We start from the raw sequence: 12,173 nt of genomic DNA on the forward strand, positions 1-12,173 counted from the left end.
GCACTAGAGATTTCTTCCTCGTCTCGACGTGGTTCTTGCTTAGTCAGGACACTTACACTTCTAAGTTAAGGCAGAAGAGCATCTGCCCATCATTTTGGTTCCTCTTCTTGCTGCTTATAGTTTATCTGATGAAGATCAGATTGTAATAGACGTATAAACAACTGAATTTTTTTTAATTGACCAAAGACACATATTCTAAGCTAAATCCAGTAAAGCAATAGATTTCCATAAATGCGGATAGAAACATAAGTCAGTTATTCCTCTTATATGCAATAGGAATTATGGATACTTTAATATACAGTCATTATATGGAACTTTTTTTTAAGATACAGAGCTTTGTCTTACTGGAGTCAGAGTATCCAAATACTCTTAGATTTCGAACAGTATGTAAGGTGGTCTCCCCATTGCTGTATTGGCTGAGAATGCTGGAAGAACCATGGCTGTTAATTTTCATCCAGCACTTCTGGAAGACACCAAGCTGGGGAAGGATGGTGTAAGAAAAGGACGAAAGCATTGCTTAGTAGGGCTATGCAGACCCTTCAGAAGACAATGCACATGAAGTATTTCAGCTCATGAAAGTAGCCTTATCTTTTTCCAAGCCTGCATGATTGCTTTGAAAGGTGATCCTGGCTGTCTCCATATGCGTATGCAATATGCAACCTCTTCATAAATTGAGGAGACAGCCAAGAACAGCTTCCAAAGCAGCCACCTGAGCTTGAAAAAAAGAGGCAGCTATTGTAATGATTTGAAAGAGGTGCTTTTATGCACTTCTGCATATTCTGAACTTTTTCAAAAGATTTGCATGGTCCTGTTGCTTATCAAGACACTGTAGGAAGCATCAGAGAAATGAGAGACTAGAAACCTTTGAAGGGATAAATATTTAACTTGCAAGATGTTTTGTAGTTAAATAAGCGTTAGAGGGCAAGGAGGAGGATTGTAACCACAGTGCTGAGGATGAGCGAGTTTAGAGACTAGTTGTGCCCAGTGCAAATCCTGGCTTTGGTTCTTTCATGTGTTGTTCACAGTTAATATGGACACCAAATGAGGACATCTGTGTTTGCTACTCTGAATATAAAATCTGTGAACCAAACCCATGAAAATAAATTGTTGCATAAGAGTAAATAGGGGGGAGGTTTTTTCCTTCAATTACATCTCTTAAGATTGTGTCTCTAGTTTTTTCTTGATGGTATATTGCATTTTAATTCTCATATAATTAAGTCAGTTTGCTAGATAGTACTTTTGATGATGAATCCTTAAATGTGCAAATAGATTCCTGGCCCATATTGAATTCAGTACTTTTCTGAGGAGTTAATTCATTGCTCAATTTAATCAAGTATAGAAAAGTTAAGCAAAGTAATACGCAGTACATGTGTGAGGCAGCTCTTCATTTTAAATTATACTGAATACATGTTTTTATTGATTTTTAACCTTGTTGTACGCCGCCTAGAGTCACTTGGAAAAGTGAGATGGGTGGCTAATAAATCGAGTAAATAAATAAATAAATCCTGTATGTTCTTACTTCCCTGAGTGAAAGTAGAAGCATGAACTTCAAAACAAGGTGCAGAGCGTCATTGTTTTCACACATATTAAGAGAAATTGCAAATAAAAATATGAATACGATCAAATATAGATTCTCACTTTGGACATTGTGTGTTTGGATGAAATTCTTGCAGTATTCACCTTTTGACAGAGACGCTGTGCTATTGTTTGTTTACCCAGAGATGAAACGAAGTAAATCAAAACTCCCGGATTATTTTAGTGCTTTATTGTCTGCCTGTTCCCTGCTCCTAGGACTGGCTTCAAAGACAGAAATTAGCCAAGATTGTTTTGTCCCTAACTCTGCAAACTGTTCTTCAATGAGTGATTGAAAACCAAATGCATTTTTCAGTTTTCAGATACTAATTAATGTTTTATTTACATCATTGCATTTTATCCTAAAACTTAAAAAAATCCTGTTTCAGTAACACTGAAAGGAAAAAACATAGGTAAATGTATTTATTTATATTTATATAGCTGCCCATCTCACCAAAGTATCATCAAAACAAATCAAAATTCAGTCTTGATTTTCCATTAAAGCAGAGTTTCAGATTGAGATGTAGTGTGAAAATATTTGTTATATATTTGGTGGGATGGGGTGGAGGACTCTCAGTGGGTGATGAGATGGAGGCCAGGCATGTATAAACATTAGTATCTATATAAACATTTGCTTTAAAAAAAACAGAAATACCCATGCTGGTATATTTAAAAAGTTATCTGGATTTTAACCACTATGTTAGTCTTCCTTAGAGCAATTTATTGTGGAGGACCAGCATTATTTCTCTTCTATTCCAGAGGGAGAGGGGAAGCTGGAGGACAAAAGAGTCCTTTCTTATGCTTATCTAATAAGTTTATGGCTAAAGTAATATTTATATTAGGGGTTCTTGCTTCTGTTTTTTACTATTGTGCTAACTTCTTCTTTATTATAGACACTAGTGCAAAGATGGGAAACTTAAGGCATCAGGTGCACATTTAGCCCAAAAGCCATTTTGGGTGACCCACTTCAACCAGCTTTGCAGAAGAAAATACAGTTGAGCATTTCCTGCTATTTTAAAACAGGAAACTAACAGAGGCAATAGGTTTTGCATTCTCTCTGTGTGTGTTTAAGATCTCCTTTTTAAAAAATGGCTGGGAGCCTTTCCACTTTTTATTACTGCCCTCACCCAGAAATACTTCAGTGTGGCTCCTGGCTTCCCAGAAGTTGCCCGCTGCTGCTGTACTGTGTGTCCATACAGTCCTTTGTTTCTGCTTTTCACAGGTATTCTGTGTGGGCCTGTGGTGCCTGGATGAATACTGGTACTATAGCGTCTTCACTCTTTCCATGCTGGTAGCTTTTGAAGCATCCCTTGTCCAGCAGCAGATGAGGAACATGTCTGAGATCCGAAAAATGGGCAACAAACCCTACATGATACAGGTAAGCACCGGCAAAAGATGATGAGGTTCCTCATAAAACTGTGAGGCTGCAATGCCTCCCCCTCCCATCTGCAGACATTCTCATGAGCTGTTGGCTTCCAGAACACTGGAGGTCCCATTGCTCAGGGTGATGCAAATAACAGACTTAGTTACTGTACTTGTCAAGTGAGCTTGTTAAGAGGAACTGTCAAGAAAAGCAGGACGGTTGTTATATGGGGGTTTGGATAAGACAGGAAGGATTTCCTGAACAGTGTTGTCAGAAGCTAAGATAGAAAGATGCCCAATTAGTTGGACCTTTTTCATTTGTCATCCAAGTCCATAGATTTTTCTCTGTTTCCAGCATTCTGTGGCTCCTGAGATATCCCTTTCCATTTTTCTTGGCCTTGTAAGTTTATTGGTTTCTTCCAGGAAAGTAATAATTAGTCCGTTACAGCAAAGTTTATATGGGATAAACCCAGTAACAGGCTAAATTTACAGAGAAAGCATATATTCATTCCATCCATCTTCTACCGTTACATTATATTATTTTTATTAACAAGTACTTTGGTCAAAGGTACCATGCAAGTTTACATGGGTGGGTATTGCTTCTCCAGAGTGACTTTAGCCCCTCCGAAGGATCCAAAGTACCATTTTGCTGTCTCTTTGTTTTCAGGTTTACAGAAACAGGAAGTGGCGGCCAATTTCCAGTGATGAGATAATTCCAGGGGATATTGTGTCAGTCGGTAATAGAATTCCCTTACTTACTGCAAATGAAGAACTATCTAGCTTCTCTATTTCAAAGTGTTCTTGATTTTTTTCTGTATTCAGGCACTCCTAAATATCAGTAAAACTGTCAGGTATTGGATGAGGATCAGGGCAGAAAGAAGTCTGTCCAGATCTGTGAGGTTACATTTTCTGACATAATAACAATATTAACCTAAGTTTAGCTTAAGGGGAAGAGCTTGCTAGTAAAAATTGTTGCTTTTATGTCAAATAATGCACTGAAGTTTATCTGGCCATTCCCTGTGTAATCTTCCTTGTGAACTTGCAGAAGGTAGCATGGAATATGCGGAATGCTTTGGGACCTCACTGGAGGGACTCAGGGAGGCATAACATGCTAGCAAAACAGAGGATTGATATACCAGCAAACTTTTTTTGCTGTTCAATGGGAAAATTAGCCTTCATCTGTGCTGTCTAGACAGGCTGAGCTCAGCTAAGATGAGGAAAGAAGAGCAATTGCAAATCCTTCACAATTCATAGGTTGTCTAGGTCCTGACTGAATCCATATCTTCTCACAACGCCTTTCTCTGCATTCAAATTTTTGTTCCAGGCCGCTCTCCCCATGAGAACCTTGTACCATGTGACATGTTGCTACTGCGAGGAAGGTGCATTGTAGACGAAGCCATGTTGACCGGAGAGTCAGTCCCTCAAATGAAGGTTTGCCTGTCAATGACTGCAATTTGGTCAAGCAGTGTTGTCAGAATGCAGTGTTGTACAGGCTGCATCCCTAACCTAGAAAAGGAGACAGGATGAAGGGGAAAGAAAGAACAGGGTTGGGTAGAGCGCCTAACAAGAGTCATGTAAAAGTGGAGCTAGAGAAGAAAAGAAACTGAACAGTGATTTCACATGAGTGTAAAGTGTCAATCTCTTCACATGCCAGTAAGGTAATGCTCAAGATCCTGCAAGGTAGACTTCAGCAATTCATGGAGCGTGAATTGCCAGATGTACAAGCTGGGTTTAGAAAAGGCAGAGGAACTAGGGACCAAATTGCCAATATCCGCTGGATAATGGAAAAAGCCAGGGAGTTTCAGAAAAACATCTATTTCTGTTTTATTGACTATGCTAAAGCCTTTGACTGTGTGGACCATAACAAATTGTGGCAAGTCCTTAGCGGTATGGGGATACCAAGTCATCTTGTCTGCCTCCTGAAGAATCTGTATAACGACCAAGCAGCAACAGTAAGAACAGACCACGGAACAACGGACTGGTTTAAGATTGGGAAAGGAGTACGGCAGGGCTGTATACTCTCACCCTACCTATTCAACTTGTACGCAGAACACATCATGCGACATGCTGGGCTTGAGGAATCCAAGGCTGGAGTTAAAATCGCTGGAAGAAACATTAACAATCTCAGATATGCAGATGATACCACTTTGATGGCTGAAAGCGAAGAGGAACTAAGGAGCCGTATGATGAAGCTGAAAGAAGAAAGTGCAAAAGCTGGCTTGCAGCTAAACCTCAAAAAAACCAAGATTATGGCAACCAGCCTGATTGATAACTGGCAAAGAGAGGGAGAAAATGTAGAAGCAGTGAAAGACTTTGTATTTCTAGGTGTGAAGATTACTGCAGATGCTGACTGCAGTCAGGAAATCAGAAGACGCTTAATCCTTGGGAGAAGAGCAATGACAAATCTCAATAAAATAGTTAAGAGCAGAGACATCACACTGACAACAAAGGTCCGCATAGTTAAAGCAATGGTGTTCCCCGTAGTAACATATGGCTGCGAGAGCTGGACCATAAGGAAGGCTGAGAGAAGGAAGATCGATGCTTTTGAACTGTGGTGTTGGAGGAAAATTCTGAGAGTGCCTTGGACTGCAAGAAGATCAAACCAGTCCATACTCCAGGAAATAAGGCCAGACTGCTCACTTGAGGGAACGATATTAAAGGCAAGACTGAAATACTTTGGCCACATAATGAGAAGACAGGACAGTCTGGAGAAGATGCTGATGCTAGGGAGAGTGGAGGGCAAAAGGAAGAGGGGCCGACCAAGGGCAAGGTGGATAGATGACATTCTAGAAGTGACGGACTCGTCCCTGGGGGAGCTGGGGGTGTTGACGACTGACAGGAAGCTCTGGCGTGGGCTGGTCCATGAAGTCACGAAGAGTCAGAAGCAACTAAACGAATAAACAACAAAAAGTGTGAATCTGAAGGAAGATTATGAGGAAATGCTTTCTGATACTGGAAGAAGCAACTCAGACTATTGGGTGTTGGGGGGAAATGTTAGAGTTGTATTCTTTTACTCAGAGAGAGGGATTATTAAAACAAGGATAGCCGCTAAATGTAATTACATTTAGATATCTAAATGTAATTGAACTAATTGTGAACATTGGATGGTAGAGAGGATAAAGGGGATGGTTGCTACTTCCATAATTGTCATCAGTAAGAGAAAAATATGTTTGTTGGCATTTCATTGCACGTTTCTCATTCCAGTAAGTGAACTGAAACAGTTACTTCTCATATTGCGCTTCTGAATATTCGTACGGGTTGGCATATTTTTAAGGAAAAATACACAAAACTGATATATATAACCGCCCAGAGTCCCCCATGAGGTGGAGATGGGCGGTGAATAAAGGTATAAATAAATATAAATAAATAAATAAATACTAGTAAAAAGTGCAAAATGCTATTACAGGAAACAAAAGAGAAAAAATACAACATATTAAGAAAATACTTCATGAAATCCATACAAATGTTTGTGTTGACTTTTTTAAAAAAAACAACAAGCTAGTGAGGAAGTGAGGTAGAACATATTCAAGGCTGGTATGTCAGAAATTGAATGAAATTAAACTTGGCAGATTTGTTCATCCCTGAGCTTTGGGTTGCATCTGGCTGGTCACTGCTGCTAACTAGATGCTCCACTAAGTTGGCTTGCTCTGGGCCAGTAAGTCTGTTCTTTTGTTCTTAGAGCAGTATTAATATTGGGTTATATCTATAAGAAACAGTTTAGTTAGGAAGGCTGAGGCCAATGAAAGATGTGTTGATTAATTAATGATCCAGAACAACAAATAAAATAATGGCCTGCAGCACAGAAGGTTGAATGTCACTTTGGATTCTGTTGTATCTCCCCCATGCCCCCTCTGCCCCCCCATCAATACATTGTAGTGACTTCTAAGCTCCATTTTCTAAAGAGCACAGTTCAGTATTTCAAATTCAGGTCCCTGCTTAGTATCTCCCTATTGGACAGGAGAAGCATTCAGCACATGGTGCTGCCTGTTCTCTAGATCTCTAAATTTCAAACTATCAAGACATATTTTAAAAAGAGTTATAAGGTCAGCAAAATGCAGCAGTATCAGACCTTTAACCTACTAGCATCACTCAGGCTGTCTAAAGATGACCAAAATAGAAAAGTTCAGACTAGGGTTAGACTCTCTTTGTAATGTTGCCTTCCCATGGAATTTAAAGATTATGCATTGCTCTAGATCATAATCTATCTGATTCTAGGGCCAACTCTAGTTTGAGTAAGGATGATTCTTGTATTGTAGCAAAGATGTAACTTCTATAAGCAAAATTGTAGGTAACAGAGAATTCAGCAAGGGTTGGCTGCTTACATCTCTGCCTGTCTAAGCAAATTTTGTGCAGTAGCTGCTGTCCACTTATTGTTAATGCTCAAGTACTGTTTTCTCCTACAGGAGCCAGTTGAGGAGTTGGATCCAGATCATGTCCTGGATATGCAAGTGGATTCCAGGTTGCATGTCATTTTCGGGGGAACAAAAGTTGTGCAGCATATTCCACCACAAAAAGCCAGCACTGGCCTGAAACGTATGTACTGGCCGAGCCAGCATGAACAGAACTGGGAGCAGGGGAAGAGACAGGAGCAAAACCAGCAAAATATAATTTCCAGTAAAAAAGAAAAGAAAGACCAAAAAACATTTCCTAGAATGCTGTAATTAGATGCAGCTTCTCAGATGACTTTTGTCTGATTCTGAGAGAGGGTAATGCAACATTATAGTAACACTGAATTTACTGATAGGTGTTGTACGCTGGTCCAAGCAGGCCCTTTTCTGCAACTTGTAACTTCTGCCTCTTCCATTTGATACATGATGGCTTTTCTTCATTTTGCATAACTGTTGTAGTGTCAGGGTCAGCCTCGCTCCGAATAAGACACGGACTCAATAGGGATTAAGGATTTCCGGTTTATTGAAACGGCACTGACAGATAGAAAAACGGGAACGGGGGTGCGGTGGTGAGGTGCCTTGTTTATACCCTCTTGCGGGGTCTCGTGCTCCTCCACTCTCCATTGTCCCCATTCCCCTTGATGGGTTTCTTGATGGCTGTGGGGGCGTTTTCCCGGTGGCTGTCCTTGTCCTCTTGGGTCAGGTGTGTCCTCCAGGGCACCAGGTGCGGCTTATCGCTGCTTATCTGAAGTCCTTCTATTCAGCTGCATATGATTCCATGGGTGTGGGTGCTTGGTTTAAGCGCTGATTTAATTATCTCCTTCCTCTCTTTCTTAATGATCATGATCCACGTTGTGAGGCTCTTTGTGCCTTGCAACGGGGTCATGACATGTAGTCTTTATGTTTGCTCAAGGGTTCACCCAGATTCCACATTTAGGCTTATGGAGCCATTTTATAGAAATACGCTATGTAACATTTCTCTTTCTACCCTCTGCAGCTGTCGATAATGGGTGTGTGGCCTATGTTCTGAGGACAGGTTTCAATACTTCTCAGGTAAGAATGGAGTATAAAATCTCTGTGCTTTTGTGTGAAAGCAGTCGCGCACCTTCATCTTGGGATTCATTTTTCCAGCTCAAGAAGCAGAACTTGTAATTCAGAGCTCATAATTCTATCTGATTAATTTATAAAGCCAAGACATTTACCTCCACTACCCAGAGTCCTTTATAACTGGAGCCCCGTATCTTCCTTTGACCTTGAAGCAAAGATGAGATTGTGACAATGGTTGCTGTTCATCTTAAAGAAAGCTAATCCTCTGAGTAAGCATTGCAGAACAAAGCTTCAGGTCTTTAAAAAAAACAACAAGATGAACTTTTCAGTCTTCCTGCAGTTATTTTGTGTTACTTATTTTTAATCTGATCACCCAAGTTCTCTGCTCTCCATTTTAAAGGTCCACAAGGCAAAAATTATACCAGTGCTAACATAGGGTGCCGAACTGTGGGGCCTATCAAAGGTCTCCTTACTCTAACAAAATCAAGCACGCTTTTTAAGAACCATTCTGGCGACCGACAGGAATACACCTGCAGCAGCAGTAAGAGCTGAAACAGGCACCCATTCCATTCATTGTCTAGCAGTAATCAAAGTCTTCAACTACTGGTAGAGGATTCTCCCAGTGGAACCTGATAGACTACCAAAAATGTGCCTTGAAGAATGGATGGGCACACTTCAACCCACCACATGGATCAATCCGCTTCTCCAAACTATCGCACACCTCGGCTTTTCAACATAGTATTTACTCTCAGCCAGACATCAGGCCAAGGCAATATTTAAACAAAGAGTTTTGGATGTTAACGCCCAAACCAACATTGAGTCACTTGCAAACACTCGGTCATTGAAATGGCTGGCTAAGAATAAAGTGTCTTTTCAGATAGAAAAATACCTGACAATGGGTTTGACTCAGTACCTGTCCTGACTAAGCAAGAACCACGCCGAGACAAGGAAGAAGTCTCTAAGCGCTGCGGGTTAAACCGCTGAGCTGCCGATCGGAAGGTCGGCGGTTCGAAACCGCGCGGCGGGGTGAGCTCCCGTTGCTCGTCCCAGCTCCTGCACACCAAGCAGTTCGAAAACATGCAAATGTGAGTAGATTAATTGGTACCGCTTCGGCGGGAAGGTAACGGCGTTCCGTGTCGTCATGCTGGCCACATGACCCGGAAGTGTCTATGACAACGCCGGCTCTAAGGCTTAGAAACGGAGATGAGCACCGCCCCCTAGAGTCGGACACGACTGGACTTTACGTCAAGGGAAACCTTTACCTTTACCTTTTAGACAGAAAATCCTACCCAACTGAAGAAGCGTGGGAAAAGCCAGACAGATAAACCCCAAAAGTCAAGGTGGGTCTGTTCTGTGTCTCCTTGAATGACAGCTCAAAGTCTCTAAACTATGCATGCGCTTTTGCCCCGGGATAGGGGCCCCCTCCTGCTCACCATCGGTTCTCATGACAATACCATAGGATAGCTCTTACCAGAGCAAGATTCGAGCAGCTAGATTCTATGGTTAAATACGGACAATTCCACCAAGTGCCTTATTTTGAGAGAACGTGTTTGTGGAGCATCTGAAATAGAAGATATTGTGCATGTCCTATTTAACTGCCAATTATATGCCCAGCCAAGGGCTCAGTACCTTCAGACGTTACTTGACAGGACCACATATTGGGACTGTAACAAACAACTATGTTACTTCCTTCAGGGCACAAACACATATGTAGTCAATAGAACTGTTAAGTTTATAGTTAGGGCTGTCCAACTGGGAACACACTTTATAGAACGCATTGGGGTGGCATGTAAAGGTGACGAATTCACTTAAACACATACTGGTTTTGTATTTTATTATTCATCTTATTATAAGCCTCTGCATTATCTTACACTTTTTATCATACTCTTTTATCTCTACTTTACCCTACTGTATTTTATTGTATTTTATCTCACCTTAGTATATTTTATCTTAACTTACTGCATTTTATCGGTCTTATGTTACTATATTTTATTGTGGCTGATACCCAATTTTTTGATATGGTAATCAACTAATCAGTAAAATTATATTACTTACTATTTTTAATCTGATACTTTTCTGGTTCCTAAACCTTAATAAAAATGGTTCTTAAAACATTAGGCTTAGTTTTTAAGGGAGTGGCTTGATTGGCTGACAGGGCATTGGTAGCTAAAGTACATGTGGCTTTTGGGGATAGGGGTCATAATACAGCAGGAAGGGAAATTCTGCAATTTCAGGAGTTGCAGTTCAGTATGTCTAGAGTCCCCTAAATTACTTCTTTGAAGTGGGCAGCACTTCTTTGAGGATTTAGATATTAATCACATTTCTTCATGTGTTCTATTCTATCAATAATTCCTCTGAAGTAGCCGGCTGATTACTCTTCTTCCCTCTCAGGGGAAGCTCCTACGTACAATCCTCTTCGGGGTGAAACGGGTAACAGCCAACAACTTGGAGACCTTCATCTTCATTCTTTTCCTCCTCGTCTTTGCCATTGCTGCCGCAGCCTATGTATGGATCGAAGGTAAATTTGGGCATATTTTCAAGAAGAAAATACAGCATCAGTAGGAGTGGGAAGTGTGTTGATGATCTACAAAAAGGGGCATCCAGTTAGCATGGCTGCGTTATTAGAGGGATAGGTGTTATTAGTTTGGTTGCTTTATTAAAGAGATTGGCGGTTCTGCTGGATTCCAGGGCGTTGTAGTACATCCCTGTACCCAGGAGCAGGAAGGGATTTTTTTTTAAAAAACAGAATATTCTTGATATATTTCATGATTGATTCTCTATCAAGGGAAATTTTTCAGTTGTTTATTCTTCAAAAGGCTTCTGTATCATGCAGATATTCAATAGACAGTCTGCTCTGTAGATGCAAACTTTGAGATCATAAGACACTTGATTTCTTAACCATAAGACTTATAGTTTCATAGTGCCCTTGCATGTGTTCTGGGGCTTAACAATCATCTTGGTGAACTGTGTAGCAATTATATATAACCCAAACGTGTGTGTCTTTCCTCTTTCCAAGGCACTAAAGACCCCACCAGGAACCGTTACAAGCTCTTTCTGGAATGTACTTTAATTTTAACCTCGGTTGTCCCCCCTGAACTTCCCATTGAACTTTCCTTAGCCATCAACACCTCACTCATTGCTCTTGCTAAATTATGTAAGTTTCAAGCCTCATAAGTGAATGAGATTGCAGATTTTGAAAGTGTAAAGTTTAAAGATAATGACATTTTTTATGTTTCTGGGAAGCACCCCTCTTTTACACTACAAACTGTTTTGCTTAATGACTTCATTGGCTTAAAAAGCAAACAAAGTGGGACGTTGTGATTTGTAATACTGTGGTCTTAAATGTAATGTGGTTTGTAAAACTTAGCAAGGTATAAAGAACTGTACATCTAAGTATTGCCTTCGTTGGGTCCAGGAATTTTCCCTTGTAATTTCCCATGGACTTCAGATGACATGAGAAATTTTTACCTTGCACACCTACCTCTTGCCCTAATGCACCCTCTCCAGAATTTTGGTCTAATACTCCCAGAATTCTCACAAAGTATGGACAACATTTCTGGGGATTATAATTTAATGCTTAACAATGGTAAAAGTTTGTGAAACCATTGTGAGCTATCCATAGTCCTGCGGAATTGTGACTTACCATGTGCTAAGTCTTATTAATAGACAAACATATTCTGGTTAAATAAACAACATACCAGACAGTGAACTATGTCATGTTTTTATGGAACACATTGAGCCAGTGTTAATTATTTGGGGAGGAAAAGTATGAGAAGCCTTGGTATAATCAGCTTTCTTAAGGGG

At 40.4% G+C, this 12,173-nt stretch overlaps 1 protein-coding gene across 2 annotated transcripts in view; it reads left to right on the top strand.

Annotated features, from left to right (window-relative positions):
- The window catches only part of ATP13A1 (ATPase 13A1), a 42,370-nt gene that overhangs the window by 10,761 nt on the left and 19,436 nt on the right, over window positions 1-12,173 (top strand). For both annotated transcript variants that reach the window (XM_063293999.1, XM_063294000.1), the window contains exons 5-11: window positions 2,795-2,950; window positions 3,602-3,671; window positions 4,259-4,365; window positions 7,338-7,467; window positions 8,320-8,375; window positions 10,761-10,887; window positions 11,386-11,523. In XM_063293999.1, the coding sequence (XP_063150069.1) occupies window positions 2,795-2,950; window positions 3,602-3,671; window positions 4,259-4,365; window positions 7,338-7,467; window positions 8,320-8,375; window positions 10,761-10,887; window positions 11,386-11,523 (784 nt within the window). The remainder of the gene's footprint in view (window positions 1-2,794; window positions 2,951-3,601; window positions 3,672-4,258; window positions 4,366-7,337; window positions 7,468-8,319; window positions 8,376-10,760; window positions 10,888-11,385; window positions 11,524-12,173) is intronic.

Source organism: Candoia aspera, chromosome 2 (genome assembly GCF_035149785.1).
Source record: "Candoia aspera isolate rCanAsp1 chromosome 2, rCanAsp1.hap2, whole genome shotgun sequence".
NCBI classification, from domain to species: domain Eukaryota; kingdom Metazoa; phylum Chordata; class Lepidosauria; order Squamata; family Boidae; genus Candoia; species Candoia aspera.